Here is a 25,474-nt window from a genome sequence, read left to right on the forward strand (position 1 = left end):
TCCAGCAACAATCCACCTGGCGAGGTGTGACACACATGAAGGCAGATCTTCAAAGCTGGGTGCCCGTTTTGTGCCGCCACCCGGCGGACCATCCGAAATGATGCAGAGCTGGGTTATATATGCAAGGCTCACGTGCAGACAATCCTGCTGGACAAACCTGTTCGTCATTTCAGTGCACAGAAGATAGATTTCTGGCAGTGTTATTGGAATCTCCATCTTTCCATTAAAAAGTGGGCATCTAAAACGATCATATAACTTTGAGAGGCACTAAATGAAATATTTGTGGGTTTTTTACTCATCAAAATGTACTATGAAGTACTTCATACTTAACAAAAAATTTACAAGTAAGATAGCAAACCCTGGTGTACCTACAATACACCTGAAGAAATACAAATTACTGATAGAACTGAAGCCCTGGGACCCCCTCAGTGTCAGCGATATTCCAGCTCCCACCCTCCAAAGGCAGCAACTATCTATTCTTTTGGGCAGCTTGTTCTTGTTTAATGAGTAAGAAACTGTGTACTCTGGATACTAATTCTTTGCAAATTAAGTTACTTCTCAGTTTGTGGTTTGTCTTTTAACTTTTATAGTACCTTTGACTAAACAGAAATTTTAATTTTAATGGAAATAGCTTGGAATGTCCTGGGAAACGGGAAGAGGTGTGTGTGTGGTGTGTGTGGTGTGTGTGTGGGTGTGTGTGTGTGGGTGGTGTGTGGGGGGGATGTGGTGTGTGTGTGTGTGTGTGGTGTGTGTGTGGGGGTGTGTGTGGTGTGTGTGTGTGTGTGGTGTGTGTGGGGGGAGGGTATGTGGGGTGTGTGTGTGTGTGTGTTTGTGTGTGGGGGGGGTGTGTGTGTGGGGGGGTGTATGTGGTGTGTGTGTGTTTAACCCCAAACTCGAGATACAGTAGGCCTTGAAACATTCCCCCACGCAGTGCCCGGCTGAGATAGACGCATTTCCCGTGGCCTTTCTTTGGTAGCAGGTGGCTTTGCCCAGGTTCACGGTGTCAGTGAGTGGAAGCTCTGTGTGGGCTTCCTCTGGCGCTCTCCAGCCCACTCTCAAGGGTTCGTGGGTCCACTGTCTTGTCTCCTATTCTCCAGACGTCAGTGAAACCAAGGCTTTCGCTCACTTGAGATCAGCAAATGCTCGCAGGGCAGGTGGAGCTTCTTGTGGTTTCTTGTTTCTGTTGTTTGGTCCCTAGGGACTCACACTTCCTGTGGTCCAGGACATTCCAAACTATGACAAAAAAATGAGCACACTAGACCAAGATGGGAAGGACTCAGAAGATCCTGGCAGACACGAAAAGCAAATCCACTCAAAAGGAAATGTCCACTCAACCCAGGCTTGGGAATTCCCACCGCTAAGAGCCCCGATGTACATGAGCTTCAGGGGTACCTCTGCACAGCGATCATGAACAGAGCCAGCAGACAACAGAAAACAGAACTGGACAAGTGGACAGAATCGGTCGTTGAAATTCTTCTTGTAATAGTTTGCCCAGAATTGCCTAATGTGCTGTAGCCCAAGAGTTTTGCGTAACTAGGGGGCAAATACTGCCAGAAAGAGAAGTCATTACGTGTGTTTTAAAACAGTTTTACGTACACCCAATTTCCCTTTAACTTTCCTTATTTCTTCTTGACAAAATTAAAAAAGCTTTTAAATTTACTTTTCCTGTATGCTGAGCTACCAGTTTTTATTCTTTTATTAAAAGAAAGTTATCTGACTTAGTAAAGCATACTATATATGGTTATCCTAAACAACATTTTAAAGCCAATGTTATTGAAAGTTTTGTAAAACAGAATATCTTAATTTAAAACACATAATTGAATTGTATTAATTTACACAGGATAATGGCGTAATACATTCCCTTTGGGGCTTAAAAAGAATATACACATTAGACAAAAATACAGAGCTAGGGCGGGCGTTCGTTCAGATGCTGTGATCCAGGTATTTTTAGTTTCTTCTTTGACCCAAACACCTTCAAGTTCATGGTTGGGGTCCAAGTGGTGTTCTAGTTACCTAGTTATCTGAAAAAGAAGTTTAATGCACCCTTGCGAGACATACGGGAGGGTTTCTGGTAGCTTATATAAAACTTTAGGTGATTAATAAAAGAATATAGACAAACACAAGTTTTTGAGATTTATGTTAACCTGAAAATAAAAAGCCAAAGTGAGAGGCAACACATGTTTATTAGAGATCAAAGAATAGTTATTCGTGAAGCACTGATTCAGGCAGAAGCCCAAATAGTGTTCTGATTATGGGGCTGAAGTCAAGGGGTTTTTACAAGAAGAGGAAGGGAAATAATGGCATGAATGGAAGGAAGGAGTCTGTATTGGAATTTGTATAAGCTCAGTTATTCTTCAGCTACACATGGCTGTTTAGTGATTCTAAAAAATGTCCTTAATTTGCAGTCCTGTGGTCAGGAGGTCTGCTTTCCTGTTAGCTTTACAAACAGTTGTGTGGAAGACAATGCTGCTCTGACCCTGTCCGAAGGTATTTTGCCCGGTTCAAATATTCCAAAGGTTCAAGGATATTGCTATGCAAACCAGCTCCTCTGGAACGGTTGCCCTGACTCCATTTTAAAATGGCTCCACTTATGCCAACTTCCTACAAGGTTTTGTTGAAAAATGTCGCATTGGTACTTGCTAGAGCTCCAGGCAGAGATGATGGTAGCCGGCGGAAAAACTCTGAACAGAGCATTAGTGATTAGAGGCCCAACCCCTGTTGTCGGCACAATCTAGTTTTTTAGCTGACTGGAAAATACAATACAAACCCCTCTCCTCAAATACTCCTGAGATCACTGGGCCTTTCTTTGGCCTCTGCTTCTTTGATTTTTCTGTAGCACTTTATATTTCCCTCTTGTACTTGACCCTGAGGTTTCTATTCCCTTTGGCTAACTAGGAATAGTGCGTGCAGCCTGGCATTCACCTCCCCGCCTGACTGCAGTAGCTTCCTAGTCGATCTTGAGCGGGTCAGGTTTAGGCATTAGTCTTACAGGTTGTTGCCATAGTTACCTTCACACGTATAACCTTATGTTGCTTCTTTGAAAACCACTAAGATGACTCCCCCCTTCTCACAGGGTCTCTTCCTCCCCAGGGCTCCCCTCAACCATACCTGCCCTCCTGAACCCACTCTGGCTGGTGACCATACCCCATCGCACTTTGTTTGTTCTTGAGTCTTAAGACTCTAGCCAGATGGCTACCTTTAGCTGACTGTGCCCTGCTTTTCTGGGGGTGGGAAGGAGGCAGGCAACACTGGGGGCTCCAGAGAGCCATGTAGACACCCCAGTTCCACATCAGGATCCCCAAGTGGCAGCTGTGGCTCATCACCTTCACTTTTCTTAATCACCTGCAAAGCAAGCACACTCACAAAAACAAGTGTGAGCTTTCCCCTGGGACAACAGAGTTAATTTGGGCAAAGGATAATTCTATTAGCACGTTTTCTTCCTTCTCCCTGCAGGACAAAGGACTCCTTTCTCATTATTGCCCTAAGACCCAAGGCTGTTCTCTTTGCCTCCCCCATTGCATTCGCTTGATCCCCTTTGGTAAGGGTCTGGGGGAGCTGTTTATCTTCCGCCGAATGACTCTCCAGCTGTTAGCCGGGAATATAAGGGCACCGGGCATGGCAGGGATCCGGGCTGGGAGGCACGACCAGCAGGGGGTCAGGAAGCCATTACCAACTACGTCTACTCCACGATTATGCCTAACTGGGGAAAATCATTGCACTGTAAGCTATGAACGTCAGGCGAAGAAAAGCTTGCGTCTCTCATCACCCTGGCTCCGGTATTAGTGTTGTCACGGCCCAAAGCGCATCCTCCCGCCTGAGCTCGCCCTGCAGGAGGGTCAGCGAACAAGGGTGACCACAGGTAACCACGCAGATCGGAGGATGGGGGTCTGAGCTCACGCAGCAGGGTGGCAACGAGGGGGGCCGGGCGCTGGGTGCGAACCTGACCACGTGCAGAGGGCCATCAAGCCCACCAGACATAAGGACTCAGCCAGGGCCAGCAAAGCCCCGGGGCACCGTCTGAAGTCTGTGCACCGAGGTAGGGGGCACGGCAGACGTCGGGGTCCCCTCCGCACACTGACAGGAGGCGACCCTCGCAATACCCCCACTAGCGACCGTGTGCCCGCCGCGCCGAGCACCCTGGACGGCGCGAACCACCCGCCAGTGATTGGCGGCTCTACCCCGAGACGTGGCCCCGAGGTGCGCAAAGAGCCGGGGGAGGCTGGGGCGCGTGCGCACGACCCCCGCCTTGCGCCCCGGGCCCAGAGGACCGGTGCTCAGATGGCGGTGCGCGCGCAGCGGCCGCTTCCCCCGCCTGCTCCTGTCCCGGCCTGTGATTGGTGCCCTAAGCTCAGGGGGCGGGCCTTCAGGCGGCGGTGCGCGCGCAGCGGTCGCGTCTGTCCGGGTGCGACCTCGGCCCTGCCCGCCCTTCGCTCCGCCTGTTCCTCGCCCGGCCCGCCCCGGAGTCACCGCGATGGCGGCCCTCCTGCTGCGGCAAGGACGAGCCTGGTGTCTGAAGGTAAAGGGGAGCCGGGCCCGCGGCAGGGAGTGAGCTTAGAGCCCGGACGGCGAGCGCAGCCCTGACGGCCAACTCCGGCCGTCCTGGTGGGGGGCACTGGCCCGGCTCCGGGCGGGGACAGGCGGCCGGCGGGCAGACCCCCGACCCCGGACGGGCCCCCGCTCGACCGAATCTCCTGGCGAGCCTGCGGTGTGGGGTGCTGGGGCCACGGACAGGTGTGGGGCTCTCGGGTGTCGCAGGCCACCGTGCTGTCGGAACCGTTCAGGACGGCGTCTTCTTGTTGAACCAGAAGAGGAAATGAGGGAACGTCTGGGTACCTGGTTGACCCGATAGCTTATTTGGCAGTTACTAGGAAGCCAGTTCACATTACCTCCTCTATGAAAAGGGGAGAAAGAAGGGCTGTCTTTCTCCATATGTAAAAGCTAAGGCCACTTCACTATATTTAACATTAAAAGGAGCTCTTATTACAAAGGCAGTAACTATTCATTGCAAAATAAAGTACCGCGGGGAAATCTGTTGACATGAAAAATAACTATTTTCACCTTCATGATAGGCCCCTCTGTTCTCCGTGGAACATCTAGAACAGTGCTCAGCACACAGTAGGCAGTCGTACACACATGCTGAGTATTTTGTAGGTTAATAGGTAATTGGAGACTACAAAAAAATATGCACAAGAGAAGGTCTGGTTGGAGAAGTACCCAAATGTGAACAGCGACTGTCCTTGAACTCAGGTGTTTTTTTCTTGCAGCTTTTTTGTATTTTCCACAATTTCCATAATGCACGTGTTGTGAAATTGTAATAACCATTAGAAATATGCCATAAGAATCCAAAACATTCATATGCAGTAATAATATGTGGTATTTGTATGTAGTAATAGCTATTGTAAATGGTATTATTCTAAAATACCCATATTTGTTCATTTTGTTGTCAGACTATTCTCCTAGAAGGACGAATGTTTCGAGGACTTGCTCCTGCAGTTTCTCTCTCCACAGAATCAGGAAAGAGTGACAAGGAACAGCCACCAAATCCTAAGAAGCCAAGTCCACCAAAAAGTAAGATTTAATGGTAGTCGCTAGGGGAGAAGAACAAAGAGTAAATAAATCAGTCAGCTTCCCACACATAAAAAGAAGTTTTACTAGCAACATAATTTAGGGTTTGTCCTTTCCAGCAGCATCCAGATTGTAATCAGACATAAGATCTGTAACAGAGTTTAGACCAAACACGTCAGTACTGTAACAGTCTTTGACTCAACATTTAGCCCTGAACTGGTTCTGTCCTATTTTCTAAATGCCAAACTCTGATTTGTAGCAATGGATGCAGAGTATAAAGGCTCGGTGGCATTTAGATGGCCCTACAACAGACCCTGTACTCCCGGGAGGTAGCTGTGAACCCCACCTTATTTTGCTTCCCCTGACTGTGACTTTTTTCAGTGTTTTGAGACTCATCTGTGGTTTCCCAGGCTTTGCTTGGCCACAGTCCAGGATTGCAAGCGTCATTTTGTGACTGCAGAGAGTTAAGAGCAGGCACCATTTCTCATTATTACTCACTTTAATGGAACATGATGTCTGATCCGTTTCCAACTCTTTCCATAGTCATTTTGACTTTTATAGAGTTTTTACTTTCCCTCCCTGAATACCAATGTAGCATATCCTCATTGAAGGAAAATAGGAAACGCAACAGTTTCCTTTTACTCCATGCTCATTATTAATAATGGATTATAATACAGGTCCATTGCATTTAGTCTTAGTTGATGAACCTTAAATAACTTAAAATTTAACATATGTAATATGTACAGTCTCGTTGCAAATGTATAAGCTTCATAGGGGGTTTAGAGTGATCATTTGAATTTGTCTTATTTTTATCGTAACACCATTTCCTCAGTTTAAAAGTGTTTAGATTCTTTTGTTTTGTCCCTCTTTGGTCTGTACACAAAAACATTGGTGGGTTATAAGAAGTTGGCACTCGCTTGAGAGTGCCAGCCCGCTGTCTTCACACACCATGGGTCCCCACTGGAAGATGCACCTTCCTGGTGGTGTCTTCGGCCCCTTGGACGGGAGGCCTGATTTCTACAGGAACATTTAATTCTGTCCTGTATCTGCCTCATTTTTAAATCTAGGGTTCTCTTTTTTCTTTTAATCCATTGTTTTTAAATAGGTATCTTAAACACCAGGATTTTTCTTTTCTTTTTTTTTTTTTTGACATAAACATCATACCATTATCACCCTAAAGCATGTTTACAAGAATGTCAGTAAAATTTTGTATTGTGTCTGGCATGTTTCTGACGTTCTTTCAGTGTTTACTGATGAATGAGCAGTTGAGTTTTGTTGCTAGTATTATCCTTGCCCTTGTAAGTTTTTGTCTTATATCTGCAATAATACTTCATAGGTTTATGAAATTGCCAGAAGTTGCTTTTCCAGACAGAATTTCTAAATTATGTTATTGTTCATCCCATCTGAAATTTTCTTTCCATTTTCAGTAGGTGATACATCAACCTATAATGTGGTTTGAATAACTTATTTACAATTTTAAAAATCTGCACAACAAATTTTGGAAGATTCCGGAAAATTTTTCTATTCAAAGCAGCCTTTCTAAGATAAGCCTTATGTTAAGTTTTGCCTTTTTTTAACTCCTTTTCCGCCCAGCACCCTACCCCGCTCCCCTCTGGCAACCATCAGTTTGTTCTCGGTGTCTATGAGTTTGTTTCATTTTGTTTGTTTGTTTGTTTTCTTTTTTAGAGTCCTCATATAAGTGAAATTATACTGTATTGGTCTTTGTCTGACTTATTTCACTTCGCATAATGTCCTCTATGTCTGTCCATGTTGCAAATGGCAAGATTTCATTCTTTTTTATGGCTGAGTAATGTTCTATTTTGTGTATATACCACATCTTCGTATCCAATCGTCTACCCATGGACACTTAGGTTGCTTCCATATCTTGGCTAGTGTACATAATGCTGAATGAACGCAGGGGTGCAGATAGCTTTTCAAATTAGTGTTTTCATTTTTCTTTGGATAAATACCCAGAAGTGGAATTGCTGGCTCATAAGGCAGCTCTGTTTTTGATTTTTTGAGGACCTTCCACACTGTTTTCCACAGTGTCTGCACCAACTTACAGTCCCATCAACAGTGCACGAGGGGTCTCTTCTCTCCACATTCTCACCAACACTTGTTACTCTCTTTTGATAACAGCAGTTCTGACGAGTGATGTCCCATTGTGGTTTTGATTGCATTCTCAGATAATAAATGACACTGAGCTCTTTTCATGTACCTATTGGCCGTCTGCATGTCCTCTTTGGAGAAATGCCTATCAGGTCCTCTGCCCATTTTTTCATTGGATTGTTTGGGGGTTTTTGATGTCGAGTTGCGTAAGTTAATTTTTCATACGTGGAAAGTTTGTGCTCAACATAAAAGTGAATTAATGACCCAGGTGCGAGGCTGTCGGGGTTTTCAGGCCAGCACATCTTACACATTGCCGTTGGAGTTTCTGAGGTGTATCAAGTATGGTTTAGAGAGACAGAAGGGAGCGTTCAAGTGTGTATGCGCTTCTTTACCTCGCTTTTCTGTTCGCCATGGTCCCGGAGCCCTGTGGGTTCTGAGAGTTACCTGCATCAGCACCCGCCTGGGGGGTCAGAGTGCTGAGTCTGGGCTGGCACGGAGCCATAGGACCAGGCACTGGCAGGATGAGGTGGTGGGCAAGGTGGAGAGGTGACAGTTGGGAGTCTCCCAGGCTCTCGCTGTTCAGTCCTGCCCTCGCACATTGCTCCTGAACAAAACCCATACCCGCTTTTTGGCTATTCCTCCATTTTCTTTGATCATTTTCTGTCATTCTGTTTTATGGAAGTCCCTGAGTTCAGAAAACAATTAAAACGTTTTTGGACTGTTAAGAAAGTAAAGCTAGGAATGCGTTTTTTTCCACTTGAGAGAAATAGGACTGAAATCTTTTTAGTGTAAAATAGCAGAAAATAGACTCCTAGACTTAATGAAAATTGGGTTTAGAGTTTGCTCATTTGTAATATGTTTTAAATTTTTGCTTTAGATTTGAAAAGTAATTTTAATTTATAAAAACTTGTCCTTTATTTTTCTTCTCATCTGTATGATTAGAGAAGATTTACCGCCTGAGAAAATTGAAATTAGCTCTAATTAATGTGCTATATGATTTCATGTTTTCCTAATTGACTACAAAATATAATGCTTTTGTGTTGGCACTATTCTATTTATTTATTTTTTACAGTTTAAAACCTGTTGTGTCCAACGATGTGTATATGACATTAAATTATTTTAGACATTTTTGGCCTTGCAGTCCATTTGCTTTCTTTGGCTGAAGAAATCCCCAGGTGGCTTGTGATTTGGAAGGCTTTCTTCCTCTCAGAGCGGCTACACTTGCACTCCATCATCCCCGATCCCCAAACACGTGTATGAGCACACCCAGCCCACCAGGCTTTTGTCTCTGCTTTTGCTTTGCTGCTTTGTTCAGAAAGCTCAAGTTCATACGATATGGATAACTTTTTTAATATTTGAGAAGCACCAGTTTTTGAGAGCTCTAAAAAATTATACATTTGTAATTTTCAAATTATACATTTGTAATCAGATGACTTCAACAGTCATCTGAAAATGTCTTATCATACGTGATCTCAAATTTGGGTGAAATAATAGTTTAAAAATAGTTATCATCAAAGAAGATCTCTTGTGAAAAATAGAAACAAGTTTGTCACTTCTGTTGTTAAAAGTCCCCGTTTTTAAATTTTCCAGTTCCAGAGAAAATCATCTACATTTCTTCCTGTTCTCTTGTGGCGTGGCTTTCACTAAAGAGTGGGTTTCCATAGAACATTTCTGAGGATGATTACGTTGAAGATATAAACACCAAGTTGGTATATGATGAAATGTCTGTGACTGTGATGAATTTAGATTGTTTTACTAAATATTAAAAATCATATTCCTCTTTATGCCATTTCCTAGATGTAGTGGAACCAAACAAGAAGGGCAAGCTACTAACCACCCCAGCAGCTGCCGAATTATCTAAAAACTTACCTTCACCCAGTTCTTACTCGTCACTGGTGAATCGCGGTGGGACGGTAGCTGGCCCTAACCCCAGTGACAACCTGCAGTTCACAGATGCAGGGGTTCCAACGTTTTTGTCAAGAAAGACTTTGGTAGAGTTTCCTCAGAAAGTTCCACCTTCATTCAGAAAGCAGGGTTCCGGTTCTGAAGCTCTTGAGAAGAGCAGGAGAGAGCCGGGCAGCTCGTCTTCGTCTTCGTCTTCGTCCAGCTCCTCAGATTCAGAGTCCGACGAGGAGGCGCCTAGCTCCGAAGTTGATTCTCAGGTGACGAGCAAAGGCAGAGGAAAGGTTCCAAAACCAGGGGCCTCCCGTGCCTTTGAAAACAAAGTGCCCCAAATTTCGATATCAACAAAAGAGAAGACCTGGTCCCCACAGCCACATCTGGACCTCAGCTCTCCAGAGAAGCCCCGTCAGACGAAGAAGAAGGTGACCCCCACCAAGCCATTAGAGGACAAAAAAGATGCTGAACCAAAACCCGTGGTACCCAAGTCACAAGTAGATGAAGAGTTTCTGATGCAAAATGTAAAGGAAAAAAAGCTGCAGAAAACAGTTAGGTTAAATAAAATAGAGAAAGAAAGCCAAGAGCCATTTGAAGTTAAGAAAATCTCATCTGACCCTACAAAGGCGGGAATATCTGCACAACTGAATGGCAGCGCGGGGTCCCCTCGACTGACAGAAAAAACCGCCGCAGGAGGACAGCTGCAAGCGACTCCTCCTGAGACCAGGGAGAGACGTCCGGAAGAGCACATCCCGGAGCCTGGTGGGGACGTGGCTTTTCCCCTGGTCCCAAAAGAGAGCTTGCGGAAGCAGGTAACAGAGGGGATCTTGAAGGCTAAAGAAGAGATTTTGGAAGATCAGGTGCCAATAAAGAATGTCAAGCCGGTTCCTGTTCAGAAGAAAGACGTTTCGGAGGACAAGACGGCAGCACTAACGCTTGAGGCGAAGAGCGAAACCCCGGAGGACTCGGCAAGCGCGGGGGACGAGCGGGCCGGCGCCCAGGGTACATGCCGTGACTGTCCAGCGCTCCCCTTGTCCTTGGGGTGGTTGCACTGGACACCTGTAGGGTACCAGCAAGTGTTACCGTTAGTCAGAGCAGCCGAGCAGCCCAGGACCCCCTCCGCTAAGCAGAGGCAGCCGTCCTAATTACGAGTAGTGCACGCTTCCTACACAGACCCCGGAGACATGCGCAGTGTATTGTGCTGGGATTTATTGGCTCTCTTGGCTGTCCCGGGAGCAGGATAATCCTGAAAACTGGCGGTGTAACAGCATCACCCTTAACTTGCGAGGGTGTGCCAGTGTCCACTTCCTGAACGTGCAGCGCACTGAGCGGAGGGGGTCCTGTCTGAGTCCCGTGGGGGACGGGCAGTAGCCACATTGGTCTCGTGCCCTCAGGGGAGCGGACCTGATTGCTCTGAGCGTCCTCAGGCCTAAGGGAAACCCGCATTTTAGGACTTAGTCGGAAGTGGCCAGAGGCAGCGTGGACTGGCCGAGTCCTCTCTGGAGGCTTCCTTCTCCCTTACCTGGCAAACACGGTGGGCCGCTTTGTTTTTCTGTTCTGAATTTTTATGAAGGGCTTTTTGGCTACCTCAGAGTTTTAAAGGGAAACATTTATTCCTTTTATGTTACCATTTTCTTCTGCAGTGAACTTTATAAAATCCAGCGTGTTTTAGGAAGGTCACGGCAGAACAGTGAAGGAGGTCCCCAGTTTCAGGATCTGTGGCCCTCCGAGGCGTCTTTCAAATGCATTACTAACCCAGCCCCTTCCTGTCCGCTCTTCATTCTGTTAAAGCCCCCCCTGCGCCCGGTTGATGTTACCTGGCGATGATTGTCACCGTTTGTGTTATGTTGACAGCATTTGTGTGTTTTCTTCCCTCCATTTTCTCCAGCTGTCGTTAACACACACGTGCCAGTGCTTACCAGACTTCTCAAGACCTCGACAGGTGCCTTACTGACCTCCTCTTTCAGTCACGCTGCTGGACATGGGACAGGAATACCAGAGCCTCCAGGAGAAAACACAGAGAATTGGGGGCTTCAGATCGCAAACCCTCTTGAAAACAATGTGCTTCCAATTTTTCATGAATGTGGGGTTTTTCCAGTATTCTCCTTGCCCTTCGGAGGCTAAAGAGGGTCCCAGGAGCGCAGGGGCTGTGTCCGTGGAGGACTGAGTGTCACCATGTCCGGGCAGCTCCGTGCCTTCCCAGTGGACCGGTTTTTGATAAGTTCTCTAGACCACGTGTCCCTTCCCTGTGTCGCCTTCTGTACCGACTTAATAATGCCTGCGCTGTGATGTCCCCACACACATCGGAGACACTCCACTTGCTGAGATTAGAAAGATGGCAGCTCTTTAAATAAGAGATCATTTTTGCGTAATACAACAGCAACAAAAACTTTTGGTATGAATTCAAATAGTGGGAGATGCATTTAAGTTCTCTCTTGTGCAGCCTGAGTAGAAGTTGAGAGAGCTGCAGTGACAATTTAGGGTCAGTAGGGACTTAACCCAAACCTTAGCCATCATCCCACGCGACCTTTATTCCGCCGTCCTTTTATGTGGCACCCCCACTACAGGAGAGCAGTTTTTCTTTTGCTTCAACCACACACTTCAGTTTTCAGTACCAAATGTCTAGGTGTATGGATCTCAATTCTTTTTCCCACTTAAAGAAATAAAGCTAAAATAATACTTTTTAGTCTAAAGTATAGCAACAACTTTTTCAAAAAAGTTAAAAGCTGTGCATCTCATTTCCAGCTCCCCTTAACTGGGGTGTTATTATTAAAACAGGTGGAGTTTATCTAACTTTTTTGTATTCAGAGACTTAGTCTCTGCTTTTGAAGTTTTTCTTCTATAAAATGTTTCTGTTTTAGACAGATTCTAATAGATCTCATTTTTTTTCTGCATCTGTACGTGACCCGAAAGTCCCTCCATAATGTTCTGGGAGCATTCAAAGTTCCGGCAGCTCTAGGGCTGAGATTGGAAAGAATCCACGGAGGACGATATTAAGACGCGTTTTAACAGCCATTCCATTCCCTACATCATGCGGTCTGCATGTTTTAGAAGAAACTTTCAGCTAATTCCTTCCTTTTGCTTTTGAAGATGCTGTTGCTTCCGCGGCTTTTCTTTTCTGGTTAGAAGCTTCCTCATGCCAGGTCGGGGTACGGAGAGGGCCTGGGGTGTGGGTTGCGCAGAAGGCCGTTCTTGTTCCAAGAGCTCACGCGTGTCTTCCCCCCACAGAGCCCGCGCAGGCCGCTGCGCCCGCCGCGCCCGCCGAGCCGTTCGACAACAGCTCCTACAAGAACCTGCAGCATCATGACTACACCCCTTACACCTTCACAGACCTAAACCTGGACCTCTCCAAGTTCAGGTTGCCTCAGCCCTCTTCCGGACGAGAGTCACCTCGCCACTGAGAGCTCGGCTTACAGGCGACCCTGACGTCTCCTGCCGCACCCTTGCCTGCGAAAATAAAGTCCGCTGCAGCCTCCAGGCGTGGCGTGTGCAGATGCTTTCCCTTTACACCCTCACAGCGAATGGCGAACCAGCAACACGACTGCTGGGCATTTATTCAGCCTGGGTTTAGGAAAACGTCTGTGTGCAAGGAGTTTTTCTTCAGTTAGGGCTCACTGGACACCCTAAAATGAGGGAATGTAGGAATGAAACACTCGCAGTGGTTCTGTGTTGAGCCCCTGGTCGTTTCAGCATTAATGTGGGTTCCCAGCTAGGTGCTGACAAATGGAACAGTGACGTCTAATTTTATAGACCTAGTTCTTGATAAATTAGAAGTAGGAGTTTTGTTAATTTTAACTACTGCTTTGCAAACAAGTTCTAATAAATTAGCATTTTATTATCAGAGAAGGAACAATTGTGCACTTGAATGAGGTATTTGATGTAAACTCAGAACTTGTCAGTGGTGGGATTGGGGAGGGTGGAAATTTTTTAGGGTCCAGCTATAGCTTTTTGTTTGTAGACGGCCGCAGCAGACTTGGCCGAATGAGCTTCCATCGCTGCAAATGTTAGGCACCCAGGCGTAGGCGGGGCGGGTCTGTGCACCGGGCACCCTGTGGGGACGAAGTAAGCAGGCCCCTCGGAGAAAAATCAAATCTAGATGAGACTGCTACAGATTCCGGGAACTCAGAAGAAATCCAGAGGTGAGATGTGGGCCATCCATTCAGACCACATGTCCCTGAAGGAGGACATCTGTGCATACAGGACAGTTTCATGTTTGGTTTTGTCCCCACGCTTCTCTTCTTCATGGGCTTTATTTCATTTCATATGAATTCTGGTCTTTGGCCTCCAGTCCACTTACAGCAAACAGTACACTGGATTTATAACATGGTTCCCCACTTCTGTTATCCTACATTTATTAAAATTAGTCCAAGTAAGAATACCAAAGTTGAAAACAGTATTGCCAACTAGCATTGTGATTGCCTCAGATTTTTCTTACCACCCAAGAGGCTTAGGGACTCAGCAAGATTCTTCAAAATCACATTTTTATTAGAAAACTACTGAGACCACATTTCCAGAAAGAAAATGGAAAATAGTAATTACCTAAAGCCCACCGTGGTAACCCAGCTACCACTGACATTTTACGTGTTTCCCCAGGGGTGGTGGTTTTAGACGTAATCGTATAACGTACGTACACTTTTTTATCCTGCTGGGGTTTTCCCATTCAATAGCCTGCTTGTCAAACTGTGGCCCGCAGAACCCCTGTGACGTGTGGTGGTACATGGGCCCGGCAGCAGGGGACATAGAGTGTGAAGCCCCGCGGTGCATCTCTGGACTGCTACTGTCACCGAGCTGAAATTCTTTCTGTATAAAAACGGATATGAATATGTTTTAATTTGCGTGACGTTTTCCCTGGGACTTGGGTCCCCTCTCTTCCCACTGAAGAGGTTTGAGAAGCAACAATGGGCGGTGCCAGGCGGTCTGCGTTCTGGGCCCATAGTCGCTCATGACTCCTTGTCCCCATCTGGTGGCAACACAATGGCTGCCCACCGCACCATTTTTGGGTCTGTTATTTCCCATGTTCTCCTGAGGAGTGCTACCAGAAACAGCTGTGTGACTATAACTCATTCTGTATTTCGTATTGTCTCCTTACGATGGCTTTCGAGAAGCGAATCTGACGAATCACGTGTGACACATGAACACTTGCTTTTATTGCCACGAGATTTGAGTTAAATAAGGTACACAGTTATGTCCTTTTATATTTTTCCTGTCACCCGAACATCTCCCTGGGTGTGTGTTCTCTTACCCCTGTCACATAAATCCCTGGGGACTGGAGGAGAGTGTGTGTAAACCGTTAGTCTAGCCCCTGCTTACTACGGGTTCTGGCCCTGAGGCTGGCAGCTGGCTAATAACTGAAAATCAGCAGACGTTTGGAGGGTTTTCTGATGCTGCTGCCAGGCACGTGCTTTGTATTTTAACAGTTTCTGTCCTCCTACCAGTCTCTCAACCTGCGTTCGGCACCTGAGACTGCTCAGCAGCTCCCAGCTTGCCACCCAGCGCTACGTGACCCTGCCCCACACCTCGCACGAGGGCCAGGACACAATCCGAGGGCTGTGCAATGAGTTCAGCGACCACGGAATTGTGCCCTGCGGGATGGTGCAGGGGAGCTAAATGCTAGAATCCACGTGCTCTGACAGCAGGAGGAGGGGAACATTTTCTGTAAGGGGCCAGATAGTAAATATTTTTGGCTTTGCCACATACATACAGTCAGTATTGCACAGTTTTTTTTAACCCTTTAAAAATGTTAAAATCATTCTGAGCTTGTGGATCTTACAAAACAGGCAGAGAGCAGGGTTTATCTGAGGGGTGCAGGTTGTTGACCCCAGTATTAAAGAGGTTGCCACAGATCACTGAATTCCGTGAACAGGCTGGCCAGAGAGAAGACTAAGGAAGTGGTGGACCGCCTTCCTTCCCTGACCCTTCTTCCCTGTTCCTTCTTATTGCCCTTATTCTGGAAGGATCTGAAACAATGCCAGGAATAAAAAATTAACAGCTAAAATGATGTTCCTTCCAGAGCAATTTTCACTCTTACAGGCCTGTGAGAAACACTGTAAATGTTTCCTGACTGCCAGGCCTAGGCTGGGGCTGTGGGTTCAAAGCCGATGAAGGCAGCCTCTCCCAAGGAGGGAAAGGAGAGGTGTGCGAAAAGCATCGCGAGATAGCGTGCTGCGTCCCCTGACAGAAGGGTAATAGCAGAAGTGGACTGACGGGAAGAGGTGAAGGTGCGTGGTCGTCAGAGAAGGCTGTGTGGGACATGATGTCTCACCCGGATTTAAAAGTGACCAGGAATTCACCAGGCATACAGTGGGAAGGTGGAGGGGGCCCTGGAGGTCTTCAGGGCATCAGGACGGGTACATGCAAGGCTTGGACTCTGAAATGGCAATTGGTTTATAGGAAACTAAGTCTTTTGACGTCGCTGGGGGCTCCGAGTAAGAGGGGACACACTACACTGAGTAAGTGTCGGGGCTGAATCCTGTGGCTTGTGTCAGTCAGCTCAGGCTGCCAATCAAAATACACAGTGAGTGGCTTAAATAAGAAATCTACCGTCTCCCAGTCGAGGCGGAAGTCCAAGATCAAGGCGCTGGGGATTTGTTTCCTGGTGAGGACGACCTTCCTGGCTTGCAGACAGCTGCTTTCTCCTAATACCGTCGCACGGGGGACTAGGGCCTCAATATATGAATTCTGGGGGACAGAAACATTTTGTCTGTGACAGGCTCTACCCCGCAGGAAGAGAATTTAGCTATTCGGTTTTGCAAAAACAGCCAAACTGATCATTTGTTTGGAATACTCTGACAATAAAAGGGCGGAAGGGGCTAGCAGCATGAGAGGTGATAAAGTTCAAATGTGGGTAATTGTTGAGACTGGGTGAAGGGCACGTGGAAGTTCATGAACCTGCTCTAACTTGTCAAGTGCTTGGGAAATAACAAGAATTGTTAAAACCAATCCTATGGAGAATAAAGTTGGGAAGGAAGACACTGGAGACGGAGGCAGCCGGTCACTGCAGTTCCCCAGGCAGAGCATCAGTTGCACTCGAGGTGGCTCCTGGGCTGGGCGGCCAGGCAGCTCTTGGAGATTCTCACAGACAGCCACCCGCCACCCGCCGTCCTGAAAGGTCAATCCAGATTAGTCTTTCCAGCAGTTTAGGAATGCACCTACCCCCTCACACCCTTGCCAACAGGAAGTATCGGTTTCTGACGTTTGCTCGTCTGATAAATAACTTTTGTCCCGAGTGTGGATGAGTATATGTTCTCTTCAGGCTTAGAAGCATAAGAGCAAGGTGCTCTGGTAACAACCATGTGTCTCTCTTTTCCGTTTGTTAGGTCATCTCACCTTGGTGATCTCACTGTTGTCTGTCTTCTACCTGCCTTTCTGAGAGAATGTATCACCTATGAGCCCTTCGTGGGAGAAAAACTAGTCGATGCAACCCTGCCAACTAGGAAATAATTAACGTTGACACTCAGAAGTTGAAGAGCCCCAGTAAGAGGCCACCGAATGGTGTATTTGTATATGGAACTGAGACAGAACGATGAAGTAAAAATCGTAAAAATCATCCAAGCCTAGTCTCTGGAGCCAGGCGCTGGGGGCGGGGAGGCAGCCGAGAGGGACCCAGCTCATCTTTCAGAGCAAGTGGGTGGCGCTGTTGAAAATGGAAGCTGGACTCAGAGAGCCGTGATGCCCCCACGGTTCTCAGTCTGCTGCTTGATTCTAGTGGAATTTACTAGGAACCGGTGTCTTTTGGGAAAAAAAGTTTATCTGAAGTTTAGAAATCCCTTCATGTTTTACTTCAATTTCTTTTTATCTGTTAAATTTAATAATTTAATGTATAATGTAATGCTTTGTATTTTTAGTGTCAAATTAAGTTCCTTTATGTCGGACAGATTCTCATACAGAAAAGACTTTTTTTAAGTTGATATTTTAAAAAGGTTTTTAATTTATTTTAAAATGTAGGGCCGGCCCGGTGGCTCAGGTGGTTGGAGCTCTGTGCTACCAACGCCCAGGTCGCCCATGTGGTTCCCACGTGGGCCAGTGAGCTGCGCCCTCTACAGCTAAGACTGTGAACAACAGCTCTTCCTGGAGCTGGGCTGCAGTGAGCTGCTGTGAGTGGCCCACCAACTACCGGCGACCGGCTGCCTCAGCCGCGGGAGCCAAGGCTCCTAACACCAGCACGGGCCAGGGAGCTGTGTCCTACACCACTAGACTGAGAAACAACGGCTTGAACCCGAGTGGGGGGAGTGGGGGGGCGGGGGGAGGTGGAAAAAGGGAGTGGGGGGAATTTAAACAAAATTTTTTAAATCAAAGCTTGAAAACATGTTTAATATTCAATCTTATTTAATCTAATTTTTCTTAAAGCTTTTCTTTACAAATCTTATTAATCTATTTAGTCATATTTTACGATCACTTCTAAACTTGAAAAGTAAAGCTTGATTGGACATGCGTCTCTTAGTGAGATGTGTTGGAACTATTCTTTGCAATTAGTTTCTATGGCCATGAATGAGTTCTATTCAAGGCTAGAAAAGTTCGATGAGAATTAACAGCTACAAAAAAAAAGAGAAAGTACGGAGCACTATTGGGGATGAATTTGAGTTTTGTGGGGCCTAAAGCTTATAGAATTAGAAGGGCTCTCTTTCACAAAAAAATAATACAGGATTATTCATTCAAAGTTAGGTATGAAAGTGCACATTATTTAGAAGGAGAAGAAAAAGTTTACAAATTACAAAAGCTGGTACATACCATAAACCTCACAAATCCAGAAAAATAACATGATATTTTTATTAACTGCTTGACCTCCATATGTGTCAGGCAATTAATAAAAAAATAATAATAACTTTTGGCTGCAAAATTTTTCATTACTTTTTTTTTCTCCTTCCATCGTTACCTTATTTTTATTTTTTTTTAAATTTATTGGGGTGACAATTGTTAGTAAAATTAAATAGATTTCAGGTGTGCAATTCTGTATCACATCATCTATAAATTACATTGTGTGTTCACCACCCAGAGTCAGTTCTCCTTCCATCACCATATATTTGATCCCCCTTACCCTCATCTCCCACCCCCCAACCCCTTTACCCTCTGGTAACCACTAAATTACGTTCCCCAGATTAATTTTCAAACCCCGTGGCCATCTTGTGGTTACTGACTGTTTTCTAATCCCCTCACCTTCCCCCTTACCCCCACCCCCCGCCCATCTAGCAACCCTCAGTTTTTCCTCTTTGTCTCCAAAACTGTTTCTGATTAGTTCATTCACTTATTCTTTTCTTTAGATTCCGCATATAAGTGAGATCATATGGTACTTATCTTTCTCTGTCTGACTTATTTCACTTAACATAATGTTCTCTAGGTCCATCCATGTTGTTGCAAATGGTAAGATTTCTTTCTTCTTTATGGCTGCGTAATACTCCATTGTATAAATGTACCACAGTTTCTTAATCCAGTCATCTACCAATGGGCATTTTGGTTGTTTCCATGTCGTAGCTATTGTGTACAGTGCTGCAATAAACATAGGAGTGCATAAAGATTTTTGAATTGAGGTTTTGGATTTCTCCGGATAGATACCGAGGAGTGGAATTACTGGATCATAGGGTAGTTCCATTTTCAGTTTTTTGAGATACCTCCATACTGTTTTCCATAGTGGCTGCACCAATCTGCAATACTTTTTCACTTGACAATGTTTTATTACTATTTTGCTAGAATATAAAGATAATTCAGTCTTTCCTCCTGCATGGTTGGTCAAAATTTATTCTTTGATAGTTTAGATACATAAAATATGTGACTTCACACACAGATGTCCTTGCTGTTCATACTACTGCTTCAAACACAGAAATTCTGGTGAATTTTATTTCACATGACTCACATTAGAAAAGAAAAAGTCAAGCCTATGTGTAATTTCACATGCTGTATTGTGGGGTACGTGCCTGACAAGAGAGAAATTCCGTCTGTCTAGCCACACATGGGAACCAAATCCTGTGTGTACAATTTTTCATAATTGAAAGAATTTTCCACCAACCAGCTCTGGCTTTGTGAATTTCAAAATCTCCTTCCCCTCCTCCTCCGCCGACTCCTGGTACCACGTATCTCAGGGCATGGTCGAAGTTCATGTTCATTGTCACATCACGTTTGTAGCTGGGTCACATGTTTGTGGCCATATCTCATGTTCATACATACGTTTGTGGTCATGTTACATGTTCCTAGTCATGTTACGCATTCCGGGTCATCTCAGAGTTTCTTGATCCCATCACATATTCATTGTCATGTCACATGTCCAGTCACATCATATGTGCAGTCATGTCACATGTTCCTGGTCATGTCACATGGTCATAACATGTTTGTGATCATGTCACACGGTTCATGGTCACATCACATGTTCATGATCATATCCCAGGTTCATTATCATGTCACATGGTCATAGCACATGTTTGTGACCGTGTTACATGTTCATGTTCATACCCTCTGGTCAGCACCTTCGGGACAGCGTGCCTGGGGTCAGCTCAGTGGGAAGTAGGCATGTGGCTGGAAGCCATTTCCACAGAGACAGCGATCAGTAGCCTGGTCACCCGGGAGTCAGTGTGAAGCCATAAATGCGTCCCACTAAACCCAAATTAGTGTCCTCCTGCCAGGTCCCAACATGTCCCCAGCCAGCAACGCCTGACAGGACGGAGACATGACTCGGGGCGCCGGAGCGGATAGAGGCTGTGGTCGTAAGTGATTGTGATCAAAATAACTGACGTTTGCAAATTTGACAACACATGACCCTGTGAAGACTTGGCTGGACCCCCACCAGCCCCGGGGCAGGGGGTGTGTGCCTGAAGCCTGTCTCCTTGGTTCCATGGGGAGTCCAGCTCTGGGCAGTGGTGTCGGGCTTGCACACGTGCCTTGATGATGGCCAAGTGCATCTTTACACCAAAAGCCACAGCACTTCCCATTAAGTTCATCTAAATCTAATTTGTACAGGTAGAAGGAATGAGTGACACGGTTGACAAGTGACAGCAGGTGAGATTGCCCCATGTGAAAATAGAATATGGATTTATAGTATCGTTTTGGCAAAAACCAGTGGCTGTTTTTCCCACAAGTGGAGGAACTCACAAACATCCAATTGTCTCCAGTACCGTTCCTTTTACTTGAGGGTGTTACCTTGGTCAGAAGTGAGTGTGGACTTCTCCCTGTCTTCCTGAAATCACACAAAACTTGCAACTGAGACCCGTCAGTGAACGCACTGGCCACACGCCACATGCTTCCTTGTGGCAACAAGAGCAGAAGACACCTCTGGGCTGGCGTTCCCAGCGTGCTTCCTGCAAATACTGACTATTCGAGTTACGTGAGAGACAGACAGCGAGGTGAGGTCTTGGACTTGCCAAAAGTTGTCCCCTGGGGCCAGCCCGTTGGCTCACGCGGTTGGCTCACGCGGTTGGAGCTCCATGCTCCTAACTCTGAAGGCTGCCGGTTCGATTTTCACATGGGCCATTGGGCTCTCAACCACAAGGTTGCTGGTTCAACCCTCGCAAGGAATGGTGGACAGCGCCCCCTGCAACTAAGATTGAACACGGCACCTTGAGCTAAGCTGCCGCTAAGCTCCCAGATGGCTCAGTTAGTAGGAGCATGGGCTCTCAACCATAAGGTTGCCGGTTTGACTCCCACAAGGGATGGTGGGCTGCGCCCCCTGCATCTAACAACGGGCAACTGGACCTGGAGCTGAGCTGTGCCCTCCACAATTAAGACTGAAAGGACAACAGCTTGACTTGGAAAACACAGTCCTGGAAGTACACTCTGTTCCCCAATAAAGTCCTGTTCCCCTTCCCCAATAAAATCTTTAAAAAAAAAAAAAGTCTCCTGGATGAAACAGGGATGAAACAGGGTCCCCCTCCTCAGGGTTCTTACCTCTCTCTGCTCTGCTATCTGAGGAGGTGGAAAAGGTATATCCTGGGTAACCACGGCTCTCAGTCCTTCCCCAAATGTGCAGCGTGCCAACGTGGGCCAAGTTGTCATGTGCGCCCCAGTTTGTTCTACACAGAGGTAGAGCCACAAGACCAGGGAAGATGGAAGCTCGCCCGTGGCGTCTTGGTACCTGGATTAGCAAGGCTTCCTCCAACGTAGGAGTGGCCCTTTGCAGGATGCATCCCTGGGACGGTGCACACAGGGAGGCTCCAGGGTGGGTGAGATACGAGCCTTCCTTCCGTGACCGCCAGCTTCCCCCAGCACCAGCTGTGCCCAAGAGCACGGGGTCTGGGCAGTGCCTGCCACCCACAGCCTACAATAAACACCTTTTTTTTTATAAGGAGGGCACAGTTCAGTGGCCCGTGCGGCGATCGAATCGGCAACCTTGGTGTTATTAGCACCACGCTCTAACCAACTGAGCTAAGCGGCCACCCCTAAACACCTTTCCTTTAGGCAAGCAAGGCTGGACTCTCACAAATCAAGTACTACCTGAGTGATGCTGGGAGTGAGACAGGAAAACCGAGCCGCCCTCCTCGGCCATGGCGGGTGGAGGGCTGGGTTGGGGGCCAGTGGAGGGTGGAGACCGTGAAAGGGCAGTCCCAGAAAGTGGGCTGTTGGGATTCAGTTAAGAAGCAACTCTTCTTAGCAAATAGGGTTAAAAAATGTCTCTTCTGTTATCCCTGCCTACTGAACCCCCAGCCTAGAAATCAGGGGACAGGACATAGCCAGGGACAGCCGTGCCAGTTGAACATCCAACACAGGCAACCAGCTTGCAGACGCAGAAAAGAGAAAGGAGGGCAGCCTCTTTGCATTCCCTGGGTAGTGGAGGCCTGAGCGACCTCCTGGACTCCTTTGGTGAGAGCCGCCCAGAGGCCCTGGGGTCACGTTGCAGCTCCCAGGCCGGCCACCCTCTGTCCTAGGAGGCTGGCCCCACATGGGATGGGGACCCACACTCAGGAGTCAGGTCCAGCCTCTCCAGTTTGGCACCCGCCAGCCTTTGTTTCTTCCTTTCTTTTAAGCCAGGCTTTGAAATCTTACAAAATCCAAACGAATCGGAGCCTAGGTTGCAAGTATATCTTGCTGTTTTTCGTTCATCAGAAGGCTTGCCAAGGATTTTATTTTTAAATGTGGGGCTTAAAATATATCACCCGCAGCTCCCAGCCAGCAAGGGAAGCCAAAGTAATGTACTGTCTTCCTTAGAACATATGGCAAGTCACTGTCGCCGGAATTAGAAGAAATCAGAAGAGAAAGGATGTTCTGATACAAAATAAAAATGCGAGTTTAGCGCATGGAAATGGGCAAAGCTTCATGACACCAAAGGCTGTTTTCTGAGAGAATTTTTAAACTATGGAGTTGAAGGAAAAGAGGAAAAAGAAGTAAAGGGGGAAAGGCATTCCTCAGAGCTGACCCAGACACTGGGCAGCTGGATGCCCTATCTGAGAACAGACACAGGAAGGGAGGGGAGGCGGCACCCCCCATCCTACAAAGTAATTTAGGGTGTCGTTGAACACTTACACCCCGCCACCACTCTCCGCAAGGTTCCTCGCAGGGAGGAGCCCTGCTGCGCGGCCTAAATGGTACTTAACGCAGCTCCTTTTCTTTCTCCTAGCTTTCAGTTTCCACCTTCCTCCCTTTTCATTATGCCTCTGGGTCCTTTAAAGCAACCTGATTGCACCGCCAGACACACAGTTGCAAACTAAGGTCGTCTACCCGCAGGGGACAGCTTAAACAGCCTGTGGTGCTTGGACTATTTTTAAAAGGCTTATTTTTCAGCATCTTTAATGCACTCTGTTTTTTTTTTGTTTGTTTCAATCTTTTGGTTGTTTAATCTAAAACCCCTAATTATCTTTCTGTGCTCTTAGCACGCTGGGGGTTTCCACGTCTCTCTTCTGCCTTCCGTGCAGGCTGTATTTATTATTATTGCCATTGAGGATCTGACCATGTAGAAAGTAGGGAATTTTATGTCATGTTACTGGATAGTCAACGTTTTAGATATTTGGATTTATTATTGGAGTTGGAGTGTCATCAGAAAAAATGTACTCAACAAAAGGAGCTGGGTGGCGGTGTAATTGTAGAGGTATTAGGTTAATACATAATGGATAAGTCTGTGTAGTGGAGAGTTTTTATTCATCATAAAATTTTCAAATGACTCGCAGATGCACAGCCCTTGCAGCTGTTCCTTCCTCACTAATGGCTCGAGGCTCTGACTCAGAGGGGAGTTTGTGCCAAACGATTTTGGCAAGGACTCCGGTTCTTGTGAGACTCCCTGGGAGGAGATCATTCATTGTCAGCAGGCTGGATGATGACAAACCAATAAAAGGCTGAATGGGGCAGGCTGGTGAAGGAAGGAGGCTGGACCCCTGCATGTTAAGAAAGCTGTTTTGGAGCTGCTTTCAAAAAGCAATGGATTGATCTCAAAAATTCTTATCGTTGATTTTCACAAATCTGTTTCTATTGACAAAATCTGCTCTTTCCCCCCAGGTCAAAGCAGAGCGGCTGGGAACACGAGCTCGAGGACAGAACTGCAATTGCAAGAGCGAATTCCCCCACCGAGCCCCCACTGGGCACCCACCAAGCTCCCACCACACCTTCACCTGCTAGTGCAGGGAGTGTTTGTCAGAGTTCGACCACGCAGCCCTGGTGATGTCCTCCATCACACCAGCCTCCAGGGCCCAGCTGCTCAAACTTGACCCTATAGGAATCGCCAAGGGTGTTAGCGAAAATGCTGACTCCTGACTTGTGGCCTTGAAATGCTGACTCCCAACTTAGCGGTCTTGGGTGGGAGCTCAGGACCAAAGAAACAAGTGAGGAGACTGATTTTATTCACGCTGCAGGAAGGAGAGGCCCCACTCAAAGACCAGGGTCTTGCCAGGGTGGTCTCACCTTGGACTTTTACAGGGAGGGGACAGAGTAATCACAGGCAGGGTACTTTTGACGTCAGTGTCATTCGTCAAGCGCCGTCTTGGTCAGTTAGCTGAACGGAATATGCTCATCTCTGTGTCTAACTGGTTTCAGGGGACAGCTCTACGCTCAGCTAGGCAGTCATGAGACAAAGAACAGGAAATTGGGGGAGGAGGGTCTGTGTATAGAAGGTATCTTCTGTGAGTCCTATGGGAGTCGTGGGAAAGAACAGACAGCAAGTCTTATCTAAATTGCATGGGAAAGTGGGGAAGTCTCAAGGTCGCCATTTCCTAGAGCCCAGGTAAGGTCATGGTTGTTGGTGCCAATGGTCTGTATTTCGGACGAATGCCAGTGACTCGGAGACAGGTGGCACGGGACCAGACTTTGAGAAACTGTTTTGGCGCATTGCAGTGATGCAGGTGCAGCCCGTGTCACCCCGGTAACACTGTGTCATTCCTTGCTTAGCGTCCCCTGTTCTGTGATAACCTGAGAGCCCGGGCGTGGTGAGTCACCCAAGCCCTCGCCAGCGTTCGCTGTTACTTCTGCTCACGATGTGGCTTTTCCAGGTCTTAAACGTGGGAGACCTTGGGCCACCAAAAGCTGTTCCCACAGGAACAAAGGGCCTCACCATCCCTGGCGCACAGCCGGTCTGTAGCGTGGATGGCCTGACCCGCCTGGCCAAGGTACCGGCCTCTGCCTTCTCTCTTCAGTGACCTTGACTGGCCAGTCCCTTCTCACCTGGACTTGGTCTGACCAGAACCACCTGGGTGTCCCCAAGACAACCCTTGGTGCTAGGCAGGTGGTGGCTGCTCCCAGAGTTCACAGGTGCTTCCTGCTGCCTCCTCCCCATTCCAGTGCACTGGCCAGGGCCAGCGGAATACAAAAAGCACACAGACCCAGTGATCTGAGGACACTACGTGGGTGTTGGCTCCAAGCTACGGCCAAGGGACTATGCAGGGCAAGAGAGGGAGTGGTTCCCAGAAACTGGGAGGCAGGGGACTGCATGAAACTGGCAGTGGTGGGAGGGACCTGCCCCATGGTGACCCACACATAACAGCCCCCACTTTCCTCCTACCCT

General features: G+C 47.0%; 1 protein-coding gene across 2 annotated transcripts; it reads left to right on the plus strand.

Moving 5' to 3' along the window:
• Window positions 1-4,364: 4,364 nt before the first annotated feature.
• NDUFV3 (NADH:ubiquinone oxidoreductase subunit V3) lies at window positions 4,365-13,049 on the plus strand. 2 transcript variants are annotated; one of them, XM_033134216.1, is made up of 4 exons: window positions 4,365-4,516; window positions 5,448-5,568; window positions 9,472-10,572; window positions 12,799-13,049. In XM_033134216.1, exons 1-4 carry the CDS (start codon window positions 4,472-4,474, stop codon window positions 12,969-12,971), a joined length of 1,440 nt encoding a protein of 479 aa, XP_032990107.1. In that variant the 5' UTR covers window positions 4,365-4,471; the 3' UTR covers window positions 12,972-13,049. The 2 variants fall into 2 exon arrangements, with proteins under 2 accessions (XP_032990107.1, XP_032990117.1); XM_033134226.1 differs by lacking the exon at window positions 9,472-10,572.
• Window positions 13,050-25,474: the final 12,425 nt, after the last annotated feature.

Source organism: Rhinolophus ferrumequinum, chromosome 2 (genome assembly GCF_004115265.2).
Source record: "Rhinolophus ferrumequinum isolate MPI-CBG mRhiFer1 chromosome 2, mRhiFer1_v1.p, whole genome shotgun sequence".
Classification (NCBI taxonomy): Eukaryota; Metazoa; Chordata; class Mammalia; order Chiroptera; family Rhinolophidae; genus Rhinolophus; species Rhinolophus ferrumequinum.